Source organism: Taudactylus pleione, unplaced genomic scaffold, assembly GCF_031769625.1.
Source record: "Taudactylus pleione unplaced genomic scaffold, aTauple2 ptg000436l, whole genome shotgun sequence".
Classification (NCBI taxonomy): domain Eukaryota; kingdom Metazoa; phylum Chordata; class Amphibia; order Anura; family Myobatrachidae; genus Taudactylus; species Taudactylus pleione.
In genome coordinates, this window is record NW_028284838.1 from 3,768,255 (window position 1) to 3,782,007 (window position 13,753).

At 46.8% G+C, this 13,753-nt stretch overlaps 1 protein-coding gene across 1 annotated transcript in view; it reads right to left on the minus strand.

Annotated features, from left to right (window-relative positions):
* Positions 1-312: 312 nt before the first annotated feature.
* LOC148505818 (vomeronasal type-2 receptor 1-like) overlaps positions 313-13,753 on the minus strand; it is a 76,544-nt gene continuing 63,103 nt past the window's right edge. Inside the window, exons 4-6 of the mRNA XM_088447642.1 lie at positions 3,043-3,267; positions 2,375-2,498; positions 313-1,310 (exon numbers count right to left, since the gene is read on the minus strand). Coding sequence (XP_088303768.1) covers positions 313-1,310; positions 2,375-2,498; positions 3,043-3,267 — 1,347 coding nt within the window. The remainder of the gene's footprint in view (positions 1,311-2,374; positions 2,499-3,042; positions 3,268-13,753) is intronic.

Consider the following 13,753-nt stretch of genomic DNA (forward strand, 5'->3'; position numbering starts at 1 on the left):
GATATGATGCAAATGCTTATTATTTATTATTATTTAAAACTCAACTAATGAAATTAATTAATTAAATTAATTATGTATTAGTCAGAATATTTTTTAAAACATTATAAGATAGGGTTATTTAACATTCAGTTTCTGTTTCTTTTTTAAATATATATATTTAAGCTTTATCTTCAAAATAGACCTGAATGAAAGTAAACATTTCTGAAAAGCACAATTTTCCATTAGAATTACAAAAAAATGAAAGTATTATTTACACCTCTTCATTAGCTAGATAAGGCCTTGAGTTGAACTACATAGGTAGATGCACTGGCTTTAATCATCAAGCACAACCGTGGATATCGTTGTACTGTTAATCTCGCTAGTAATAGAGGCTGACGTTGCTGGGGCACTTTTATCATTAGTGGCTGCTTTGCCACCAACTATTTCTTCTGTGTTTCTTTCCGGCTTTATTAGAATTATATATCCTTTCGGAACATAAATGCAACCGAGTAAACCGAAACTTGATGCCAAGATGGCAAATATTTCAACAGCTACCTTAAATTTCCCTCTTGTGCTCAAGTAAGCTGGAACAAAAGATATCCAAACAATGAAGAAGACCAGCATGCCAAAAGTGATAAATTTTGCCTCGTTGAAATTGTCTGGCAGTTTCCGAGCTACAAAGGCAGTTATAAAGCACAGTATGGCCAGGAAGACGTCAAACCCAAACATAGAGCACAAGAGTTCAATGGAACCTTCATTACACTCGAGAATTATCTTGATATTTTGGGACTCCATGTTTTTGTAAACCCAAGGTGGCTTTAAAATCAGATAGGTTGTACATATTCCAACTTCTATTGTTAGGCCAACCACTGCAACAATTTTTTGATACAAAGGTTTCATGACTATCCTTTTGGATTTATCAGACATCTTGGATTTAGCAGCTCTCTTCGATAACATTAAAACAATGGTCTTACCAAGTATACAGGAAAGACACAGAGAAAACCCCAAGGCGAGGGTAGTTTGCCGTGCCATACATGACCATGGCTCTGGTTTCCCGACAAAAAGGATTGACGTCATGAAAGTACATACCAGCGATATTTGAATCAGAAAACTCAAGCTGCGGTCATTTGCCTTAACTAAAGCTGTTTCCCTGTACATTATGTAGATAATTGTGAAGGCAATAACCAGAGAGGCACCAAAGACAGCCAGGAATATTAGAGTTATTCCCAGAGCCTCATCTGTGGCCAAGAATTCCACTTCTTTCAGCACGCACTCATTCCTGTATGTATTAGACCAAAAGTCGGAGGGGCACGATATGCATTCTCTCGCATCTGTAAAACAACCAACATTGTGAGTTATTTTCTTGCATAAATATTGATTTCATTTAGATTTCTCTTCTGTTTATTAATTTAGCATTTTGTTAATTTATAAACATAAACTATTAACACTTCTATTTTTGAAAGCAATCTTAAGGTGCGTATCCACTCGCAGACGGTGAAACGATTGTACGATTACGACATTGTAATCGTGCAGTCGTTTCACAGTCTGTGCTGTGCCTACACTGAACGATCTCTTATCCCCGAGCATGGCCAATCTGTCGTTATCGGCAGATTGACCAGCATGTTCGGGTGATAATAGAAGTAAAAAACGACCAGCGGGAGTGCGCATATCTGGTCGTTTTCAACATTAAACTGCCCGATTTGTGCCCAATTAACAAGCGATTGAAGGATAACGATGTTGTTATCGTTCAATCGCTCTGTTTAATCGGGTAGTGGATACTCGCCTTTACTTTGCAGCATTTTTTCCACATGTATTGTGCTACTAACATCTTCAAAACAAAAAATTTGCAATACAAGTGCAACATTTGTAGCTTATTTTGCAGCAGAATTGGTGATCAAAAGGTGGTTATCCCCAATTACTACTAACATTTATACCCCTTTTACACCCAGAGCTAAAAACCGAGTTATTGCAGGGTTAGCCCGGGTAGCTCCTTTGTGTAAAAAGGGACAGGGTTGGATTCCCGGGTCGAGTGACCTGGCAATCCAACCCAGGTAACTTGCAGGGTTTAATACGGGAATGACCCGTGAAACCCTGCAATGTAAATGGTGCAATCCGGGTCACGATGACCTGGAGCATGCCGCATGCCGGCCGACCAGCCGGCTTCAGTGGCGCTTACAGATGACGCCGTCTCCAAGCGTCCACTTCCTCGCCGGAAAAGCCGGGTCACTGCAGACCCGGCTCCGGTGTGAACGGTGCAAACTCGTGAATATCCTGGGTCGGCGCCAGCTAAATTCCTGGTCTGATCCGGTTTGGAACCAAGTTCCAACCTCCGGGTCAGACCCAGAATTTATTTATAAAAGTGGTATAAGAGACAGGAATAAAACTTGCTTTTCACCTGTTTCATTAGTAATTTCTCCATCCGCACATGCAATGCAGTCAAAGCAGCACACCGGTTCTCCTTGTCTGATGCCTTTCCTTGTACCCGGTACACAGCTGTTACTGCAAACAGACGTTGGAGGCTAGAGTGAAGGCCAAAAATGAGACATCACTATTGAACTCTGTTGCACACAATAAAGTGTTAAATACTAATGGTACATTATCTTACACCTCCATAACATATTTTAGGATTCACTAGTCACCAGGGGACACAGTTTTCAGCTATTCTAGTTGCCTACTGTACTTCCCGGAACCCACATCTACTCATTTCAAATGTTTTTAATTTTCTCAAATCTCATTACATTAATGGTCTATAAGCAGCCTTCCCTTCAGCATTGTGTGCTGTAATAAATAATGTTATGGCTTCTTAACCAGGCATGCAACATGAACATATAAGTTGTTTAGGAAATAAAATATGGCTGCTGGGAAACTCCAATAATAACTATACAGATGAGGTCAGCCTAAAACAATCCCCTGATAATGAGTTCATTTTCTGGAAGTCTCTTAATAAGAATAAAATACTATCTGATGTCACATTTTTTTGGGAAACCTTAAACACTCCATAGTCCATTATGTTGTTTAGCCTGTTGTCTAGAAAATATATTGTTCCATATACATCGTACATACCAGTCCGTTTGGGGTATTCCAGAATATTGAACTATTGTCTATCTTTAGCTCAAAACCCCCTCCATTTGATATATAATGCCCGAATTTGACAAAGGACAGGGTCGCGTTGGTGTGCCACTGCCAGTTTAAGATGTCATAATAGCCTGCTACATCTCCTGCATCATCAAACTTCAGAGATTCATTTGTGAAAATGGTGAATGTAGCCTTCTTCAAGTAGTACATTAGCTGTTGGGGAACACAGAGATACCATATAAATATTGCAGCAAACAAAATGTGTCTATGTATGTATGTATGTATGTATGTATGTATGTACAGTATATGTATGTATGGTTATTTTCAAGATTTATTATAGACAATGGTTTAAACTATGTATGTAATAATGATTTAGAAGTTCCACTTTTATATTACCCTAGTAAAAGTCACCCGGTCATTCTGTGGTGTGAAATTATAATTGGAAAAGTCAAAACTAAAGTAAAGCATTGTGAGACCTATTCATTATCAGGGACCTTTTTGCCTCCAATAATTAAGTATCCAACTCACCGCATGTTGCACTGTTAGATACATAACTACTGGAGCAGGGGATGGAAAAGCAGCTTCTCTCACAATCCCTTACACATGCAGTTATGCCACTAATTAGTAGCAGCCTAACCCTGGTCACGCACAGGCAAAGGGATCCGTTTGGATCTCTCTTCACAATCCGGAACGCTTTCCCATAGGAAGGAGAGGGGCTCCGGGAACCAATGCCATTTGAAGATGGTTTAGATCCCCTTTCAGTTTTCAGAGTCTGCTAATATTAGGTGGCCACATTGCTCCCCTAATAGTGAAAGGGCCCATGCAGAAACTAGTATGTGCCCAATAGTGATAATGAACAGTCCCCTCTGTCGTATCTTGTGAGTTTGTGTACATGTGTGTGTCTTTCATATTTGTGTGTATATAATATATATGTGTGATGCCCCTGTAATTCTGTGCCAAGTGAGCCTGTTTAGTGTAGGTATGAAATCTCTATTACAAAAAAATAGTTTTCTAGAAAGTTTCAAAAACCAGAATGTAAACCAATAAATAATTGCTGCAGTTAGTTTGCCTATAGGCCCATACTCAATTCCCAGAGATGAGTGTTCGCAAGACTCATATACACTCATACCCAAGAATTATGTTACAGAAACATTTCAGATTTTCCTGCAGCGCAACATACTTTTGTCAAGGTACAAAGTTACTTGCTTATTTTTTGCTTTGCTCCCAACTCAGAATGAACCCCCTGTGTTTTTATATGCACTGACGCAGAGCTTACAGATTTCAGTACACTATACTGTATAGTCCTGTCTGTTTAAAAGGAAGACAACATAATGTCAGATGTGCTCTGATTGTGAGTGATCCACTGTTGCAGGTATAAGTATGAGTGCAGAAATAATTTTATGTTATGTTTTCTGGCTGCAGATTATATGTACTGTACTTGTAAAGTTCCAGTTCCAGTATGCAGCATTAGCAGACTGTTTTACAGTATTTTGCACACTGTAGCATGTAGCCATAGTGCCTGCAGCATGTGTTTGCTACTGCGCTCCCCCCAAGTGTGCCACTTAGGGGGCGTGTCCAGCGTGTAAGGGCAAATTAAAGGGAAGTAAAAATAAACATTAGTGGCAGTATCAAACTGGGGCATGGAGGGTAGATATATTCCAACCCACTAAAGTAATTCCACTAATAAAATATAAGCCCCTTATTCACATTATGCTACACAGTAGAGCCCCTTATTCACATTACACCACACAGTAATGTCTTTTTTTCACTCTACGCCACAGTAGTGCCTCTTGTTTTTATTATTATGCACATTATGCTACACAGTAATGCCCACAATGCACGTTATGCCACACAGCAGTGTCCATTAACTTATGTTAAGTCACAGTTTTATCAATTTTTTCACATTATGCTACACAGTAGTCCCCACAGTTCATATTATGCACAGTAATTCCCATAGTTCACATTATGCCACAGTAGTGCCCCGTATTCACATTATGCCTCACAATAGTGCCCCTTATTCATGTTATGCCACAGTAGTGTCCCTTATACATAGTATGCCACAGTAGTGCACCTTTCACACCTTATGCCACAGTAGTGCCCCTTATACATGTGCTACAGTAATGCCCCTTATTGGTATGTGACGCAGAGCAGTCAGGCATGACCTTGTGCCACAACCCAGGCTCTCAGTAGCAACACCATGCTCAGGCCTCCCCTCAGCAGCAGAGACACAACTGCCATGTTCTGTCCTCCATGCAAACCAGACCGGCTGATGTCAGGGCCAGGGTGGTAGATGGGACCCATCTCAGAGGTGGCGAAGAGGAGGTGACAGGGGTGATCATGGGAAGGGAGCCACAAGTGGTGCTCCGGCCACACCATGCCCCATGTCTGGAGGTACTGATCTCTTTATGTGCTTCTCTCTCAGCTGAGCAGGTGCTCTGCCCCCTGTCGAATGGCTGATCTCCAGTGCCCAGGAGCTCCACTGGAACCACCTTCGCTACACCCCTACTCACTACAACACACTGATTGCCACAAAGAACAGTAGTATTCTGTACTTGGTATTGGTGTCATGGAAACTTGTCTAAATTCCAATAGAGCTGAGAACACTTTCAAAGTAAAGACATTTATTGCCCAAAATTGTGAAATAAATTGACAAATTGACAATCAACAATTTTGTGGAGAATTTGTGGATTTGTATTCATCCTTATTGTCATATGACTGATCTCTGTAAAGCTATCTGTAAATAATTTGGGGTTGCAATAAGTGCCCAGGGCTGTCATGAGAAACAATGTCAGACTGGAGCTTAAAGGGCCCACCGAGGAAATATAATACCATGAAATAGAGACAGGGCATAACTATAGTGGGTGCAGAGGGTGCTGTTGTAATGGACCCCAACACAATAGAGGGCCTGCTTTTTCTGCACCTCGTTGGATGCTGTATGTGTATTCGGTAGACACTCAGCATCACTATGCATTACACTGCATTGAATACACCAGAGATGTTTGATTTTAATGTGAGTAGGGCCATTCCATGAAGAGGGCATAATTAGCACTTAAGCAGCTGTAATATATGTCATACGAAGTATAGTGTATGTAATAATTTTGACATATATACAGGAGTAACAATCACAGAATGCCATTATATGCAGCCGTAGGGCCATCCTGTCTGAGCTTAATGTTTTTATTTCAGATGTGGGCTCCATTCCAGATCATTTGAGCAAGTCTGGGAGCCTGGGGCCCTGGGCATATATGTACAGATTGGTCTCTTCATGCACTAGATAGTGTATTATTATACAATATTAATAATTAACCCTATAGATGACATATTTCAGTGCATGTTTTCCAGATCCCCTAGTTGGTGCACAGGTGTATTCATTCCTGGTTCACACATTTTAAAAGATCAACAGTTGGTGCTAATTATTTCATATGTGACACTGAGGGGATCTTAAAACATGCAACTTTAGTATTAAATGCTTTTTATATTGTGGTCATCATGGTGTGGGCTGAGGAGGGGGGTTTCCAGGCAACCGGAAACCTCCCTGCATTTGCTTATGCATAGGTTCTCAAACTCAGGTCCTGCTTAATTACGGATCCCAATTGCAACAGCGTATGCAGATTGGCCGATGGTGCGTATGCACCGCAGCGTGCGTGCGTAAGTTAGCGTTACGATCACACTGCAATCACTTATGCAGATACAAAGCCATCCCGGAGCGAGTGATGGGAGATCAGCATTTGGAGGTGGTGACGTGGGAGAGGGAGGAGAAATGCAGGTGTGCCAGTCCATTTGAATGGCGATACTTGGGCGTGCATAAATTAGCCACTGCAGCGGCATACGCAGTTTGAGTACTCACTGTGTGCGACAAGGTTAGCAATTTCTGAGTAAGGTCAGACCTGCTGTAATTGTGCGTGAGGGGCTGATGTTACCGATGTATACGCAGGAATGCAAGGTATTACAGATGTGAGATAGCAGTAGTGGGCGTTCTGTATGCTGGCTGTGTGATTTCATTCATTAGCATATTTTCACAGCAGACCTGCGTGTGCGCAATCACACCTGCCGATCACAACAGCGATCTGTAGTGAATCAGGCCCTCGGTTCTCAGAACCATAAATAGTTCACATTTTCCAGGTCTCACAGAATCACAAGTGAAATAATTAGCTCCACCTGTGGATCTTTGGTGACCTGCAAATGTGAACTATTTGGAGTCCTGAGAGTAGTTTGTAAATGGTTCCTAGGTCCCTTTCTACCAGCCTGGATTTGAATCTTGTGCAGCTTCAGCATGCATGATATCCAGGAGAAAGCAATTTCCCACCAAACACATTCTGAGGAGAGAGGTAACAAAGGATGAAGTGTGTAATAATGGCACTGTAGCATATTGTGAACTGGGCAGCACTGTGTGTCATACTGTGATCTGGGGGGTACTGCTTGGCATACTGTGTGATCTCGGACGTACTGTGTGGCATATTATGATCTGGGGTACTGTGTGGCATACTCGGGGGTGCACTGTTGTATACTGTGATCTGGAGGCACTGTGCGATATACTGTGATCTGGGGGGCACTACTAATGAGCATACCTTGAGTTGGTTCTAGTTATGCCTCTGAACAGAGGCACCACTGGAGAGGCATTGCCAGACACAAGTGGCATCTGGCAATGCCACTTCAGTGGGTGTGGATGTGGTTGGCCGCCAAAGATGTGTGGCTAGCTACTAGTGGGGTTGGAAGGAAAAAATAATCATTGACCTGGTTATAACAGTTTACTGTAGCCACATAAAGTTGTAGTTCAATGTTATATTAAGGCTGCATCTAAAAAAATGGATTTCTCCATAGAGAATTCCGAAGGGGGGGGCAGGGTGTTTAAGGGGGTACACCTCAAAAACTATAAGAGGTACCGGGTTGAAATTTGGTAGGGGCAGGTATAAACATAAAAAAATGAGGATTTGGGAGTAATCTAAAGCTCCAACTGTCACATTTTTCTGGCATTCTCAATTAGAAACACTTTTCTGCAGTAGTCTATGGGGGTATTTGGGAAGGCAAAACTCAGGGTAGGTGGCAAATTTAGACTTGGGGTTTGTTTATTAGGTAGCTATTGTGCCAGGGTACAAGCTCTTGGGGTTCAGGTAAATTAGAAAGTTACAGTTTTAAACTATTACCTCAAGAATGCACCATTGTAGAGCTAGGACTTTTCAATTTGTTGCGCAGCCGCAGTAGGAGCCTCCAACAGGTGTAGTCACTGTGGCTTCACTTGGGTGCAGCAAGATGGCTGCCTTTTAGCCTGCATCCCGTCAGCAGCACTGTAGCCACTATTGAGAAAGCACTGTTGGGTAGAGGGCAGTAATAATCACTCCCATGCCAGCGCTGGGATTAAATGTCAGATCCCAGCGGAGCCAGACAGTGGCATTTATTATACAGTGGCTGCTGGGTGTTAGGTCAGCCAGTCAGCCCTACTGGATGTAGCGGCGGTGCATTGCATCGGGGCCCGACGGCTATATTATGTCAAACTGACACATCTTTGTGTGCCAGTATGCTGCTGCACTGCCGCTCCATGATAAAGGACGTGGTCCGGCTGGAGGAGGTGCAGCTCCTGTGTGTCACTGCCTTCAAGCAGTCTAGCCCAGGAGCGCCATCACAGCAGCCCAGCACATGCAGCCACAGCAGTCTCCTATGTCTGCAATGGGAGCGATCACACTGATCGCTCCCCCCACTGGCTATGCGCCGGGCTAAGTGGGCTCACAACGCCCCCCTCCCCGGCGCTTCACGGCGGTGCAAAACAAAAGGTGTTTTTTTTCTAAGGTGGCGTGGCCAAGCCTCCCATGATTAGGCCACGCCCACTTAACCCGGCCCGGCGTTGCTGTTGGAGTCCTGGACCAGCCAGCCTGGCTGCTCTGCTGTAGGCCCATCCACCCAAGCCAACTGTAAGTACATTTATGTCTGCCTCACTGCTGTCGTATACTGCCTCCCCAATCACACACTCTCCTTCTCCCACTATCTTGCCCTGTCACCCACTGCCTCTACCCTGCGTTACTACCTCCGTCACCCTCTCTCTTCTGTCACCCACTGCCTCTACCCTGCATTACTACCTCTCCATCACCATCTCTCTTCTGTCACCCACTGCCTCTACCCTGCGTTACTACCTCTCCATCACCATCTCTCTTCTATCACCCACTCCCTATACCCTGCGTTACTACCTCTCCATCACCATCTCTCTTCTGTCACCCACTGCCTCTACCCTGCGTTACTACCTCCGTCACCCTCTCTCTTCTGTCACCCACTGCCTCTACCCTTTGTTACTACCTCTCCATCACCATCTCTCTTCTGTCACCCACTGCCTCTACCCTGCGTTACTATCTCTCCATCACCCTCTCTCTTCTGTCACCCACTGCCTATACCCTGCATTACTACCTCTCCAACACCCTCTCTCTTCTGTCACACACTGCTTATACCCTGCATTACTACCTCTCCATCACCCTCTCTCTTCTGTCACCCCTGCCTCTACCCTGTGTTACTACCTCTCCATCACCATCTCTCTTCTGTCACCCACTGCCTATACCCTGCATTACTACCTCTCCATCACCATCTCTCTTCTGTCACCCACTGCCTCTACCCTGCGTTACTACCTCCGTCACCCTCTCTCTTCTGTCACCCACTGCCTCTACCCTGCGTTACTACCTCTCCATCACTCTCTCTCTTCTGTCATCCACTGCCTCTACCCTGCGTTACTACCTTTCCATCACCCTCTCTCTTCTGTCACCCACTGCCTCTATCCTGCATTCCATCACCCTCTCTCTTCTGTCACACACTGCCTCTATCCTGCATTGCTACCTCTCCATCACCCTCTCTCTTCTGTCACCCACTGCCTCTACCCTGCGTTACTACCTTTCCATCACATCTCTCTTCTGTCATCCACTGCCTCTACCCTGCGCTCCTACCTCTCCATCACCCTCTCTCTTCTGTCACCCACTGCCTATACCCTGCATTACTACCTCTCCATCACCCTCTCTCTTCTGTCACCCACTGCTTATACCCTGCGTTACTACCTTTTCCATCACCATCTCTCTTCTGTCACCCACTGCCTCTACCCTGCATTACTACCTCTCCATCACCCTCTCTCTTCTGTTACCCCTGCCTCTACCCTGTGTTACTACCTCTCCATCACCATCTCTCTTCTATCACCCACTGCCTATACCCTGCGTTACTACCTCTCCATCACCATCTCTCTTCTGTCACCCACTGCCTCTACCCTGTGTTACTACCTCTCCATCACCCTCTCTCTTCTGTCACCCCTGCCTCTACCCTGTGTTACAACCTCTCCATCACCATCTCTCTTCTGTCACCCACTGCCTATACCCTGCGTTACAACCTCTCCATCACCCTCTCTCTTCTGTCACCCACTGCCTCTACCCTGCATTACTACCTCTCCATCACCCTCTCTCTTCTGTCACCCACTGCTTATACCCTGCGTTACTACCTTTTCCATCACCATCTCTCTTCTGTCACCCACTGCCTCTACCCTGCATTACTACCTCTCCATCACCCTCTCTCTTCTGTCACCCACTGCCTCTACCCTGCGCTCCTACCTCTCCGTCACCCTCTCTCTTCTGTCACCCACTGCCTATACCCTGCATTACTACCTCTCCATCACCCTCTCTCTTCTGTCACCCACTGCTTATACCCTGCATTACTACCTCTCCATCACCATCTCTCTTCTGTCACCCACTGCTTATACCCACTGTGTTACTACCTTTTCGATCACCATCTCTCTTCTGTCACCCACTGCCTCTACCCTGCATTACTACCTCTCCATCACCCTCTCTCTTCTGTCACCCCTGCCTCTACCCTGTGTTACAACCTCTCCATCACCATCTCTCTTCTGTCACCCACTGCCTATACCCTGCGTTACAACCTCTCCATCACCCTCTCTCTTCTGTCACCCACTGCCTCTACCCTGCATTACTACCTCTCCATCACCCTCTCTCTTCTGTCACCCACTGCCTCTACCCTGCGCTCCTACCTCTCCGTCACCCTCTCTCTTCTGTCACCCACTGCCTATACCCTGCATTACTACCTCTCCATCACCCTCTCTCTTCTGTCACCCACTGCTTATACCCTGCATTACTACCTCTCCATCACCATCTCTCTTCTGTCACCCACTGCTTATACCCACTGTGTTACTACCTTTTCGATCACCATCTCTCTTCTGTCACCCACTGCCTCTACCCTGCATTACTACCTCTCCATCACCCTCTCTCTTCTGTCACCCCTGCCTCTACCCTGTGTTACAACCTCTCCATCACCATCTCTCTTCTGTCACCCACTGCCTATACCCTGCGTTACAACCTCTCCATCACCCTCTCTCTTCTGTCACCCACTGCCTCTACCCTGCATTACTACCTCTCCATCACCCTCTCTCTTCTGTCACCCACTGCTTATACCCTGCGTTACTACCTTTTCCATCACCATCTCTCTTCTGTCACCCACTGCCTCTACCCTGCATTACTACCTCTCCATCACCCTCTCTCTTCTGTCACCCACTGCCTCTACCCTGCGCTCCTACCTCTCCGTCACCCTCTCTCTTCTGTCACCCACTGCCTATACCCTGCATTACTACCTCTCCATCACCCTCTCTCTTCTGTCACCCACTGCTTATACCCTGCATTACTACCTCTCCATCACCATCTCTCTTCTGTCACCCACTGCTTATACCCACTGTGTTACTACCTTTTCGATCACCATCTCTCTTCTGTCACCCACTGCCTCTACCCTGTGTTACTACCTCTCCATCACCATCTCTCTTCTATCACCCACTGCCTATACCCTGCGTTACTACCTCTCCATCACCATCTCTCTTCTGTCACCCACTGCCTCTACCCTGCGTTACTACCTCTCCATCACCATCTCTCTTCTGTCACCCACTGCCTCTCCAAGGCATTACCCACTCCACATTAACCTCTGCTTCTCTCCATCACCTTCTCCCTGTCATCCACTGCCTGTCCCCATCGAGCTTTTTTGTCACCCGTTGCCTCTCCGTCTTCCACTATCTCTCCCCGTCACCTACTGCCTCACCCTCTGCCGCTCCCCTGCATCACTATCTCCACATCACCCTCTCACTCCTGTCACCCTCTCCCTATCACCCACTGCCTCTCCCCATCATCCTCTGATTCACCCATTACTTCACCCTGGTGTCACCCACTTCCTCCCCCTGTCACCTATTCCCTAGCATCACCCACTGCCTCATTTCCTGGTGTCACCCACTGCCTCCCCTTGGCAACCATTCCCTGGCATCACCTTCTGCTTCTTACTGTCAACATCTCTTTTCATCCCTTTCACCCACTGCCTTGCCCTTTCTCTCCACGGCATCACTATCTCCCCATCACCCTCTCACTCCTGTCACCCTCTCCCTGTCATCCACTGCCTCTCCCAGTCATCCTCTACATCACCCACTACTTCACCCTAGTGTCACCCACTTCCTCCCACCAGTCACCTATTCCCTAGCATCACCCACTGCCTCCCCTTGTCATCCATTCCCTGGCGTCACCCTCTGCCTCTCACTGTCAACCTCTCTTTTCATCCCTGTCACCCACTGCCTCTCCATCTCCCACTATCTCTCCCCATCACCCACTACCTCACACTCTCTCTCCACTGCATCACTATCTCACCATCACCCTCTCACTCCTGTCACCCTCTGCCTCTCCAAAGGCATCATCCTCTCTCCCGAGGAGAAGGGTTGCCAGTCCGACGGCAGGGAGAAAGCAAGGAAGAGCTCCTGAAGAAAGAAGATGCCGGAAGTCCTAGTGGGTGGCAGCCACGAAAAAGAGCTGACACAGGCTGCCGCCCACTAGGTGAAGTAGCCGAAGCCCTGGCTGGTTGGTGCCTGCCAGGGGAAGATGCTGGAAGTCCTAGTGGGTGGTGGCCATGAAAAAGAGCTGACACAGGCTGCCACCCACTAGGTGATGACACCAAAGCCCTAGCAGATTGGCGCTCAACAGGCGAAGACCCTGGAAGTCCTAGTGGGTGGCAGGCATGAAAAAGAGCTGACACAGGCTGGGCGAAGAGCTGACACAGACCACTAGGTGAAGACGCCGAAGCCCTGGCAGGTTGGCGCACACCAAGCAAAGATGCTGGAGCCCTGGCGGGTTGGTGCCTGCCAGGCAAAGACGCCAAAGCCCTGCAGGTTGGCGCCCATCAAGTGAAGACGCTATAAGTCTTAGTGGGTGGCAGCCACGAAAAAGAGCTGACAGGCTGCCGCCCACTAGATGAAGACGCCGAAGCCCTGGCGGGTTGGCACCTGCCAGGTGAAAACACTGAAACCCTGGCAGGTTGGTGCCCTCCAGGCGAAGATACCCCAAGCACTAGTGGGTGGCAGCCATGAAAAAGAGCTGACACAGGCTGCCACCTACTATGTGAAGACACCGAAGCCCTGGCGGGTTGGTGCCCGCCAGGTGAAAATGCCAAAGCCCTGGCAGGTTGGCGCCCACCAGGCGAAGACTTCCGAAGCCCTAATGGGCGGCAGCCATGAAAAAGAGCTGACACTGGCTGCCACCCACTAGGTGAAGATGCCGAAACCCTGGCGGATTGGTGCCCACCAGGCAAAAAGGCAGAAGTCCTAGTGGGTTGGAGCCCGCCAGGCAAAGACGCCAAAGCCCTGGCAGGTGGGCGCCTGCCATGAAAAAGAGCTTAAAGGCCGCACCCCCCAAGGTGAAGGTGCAGA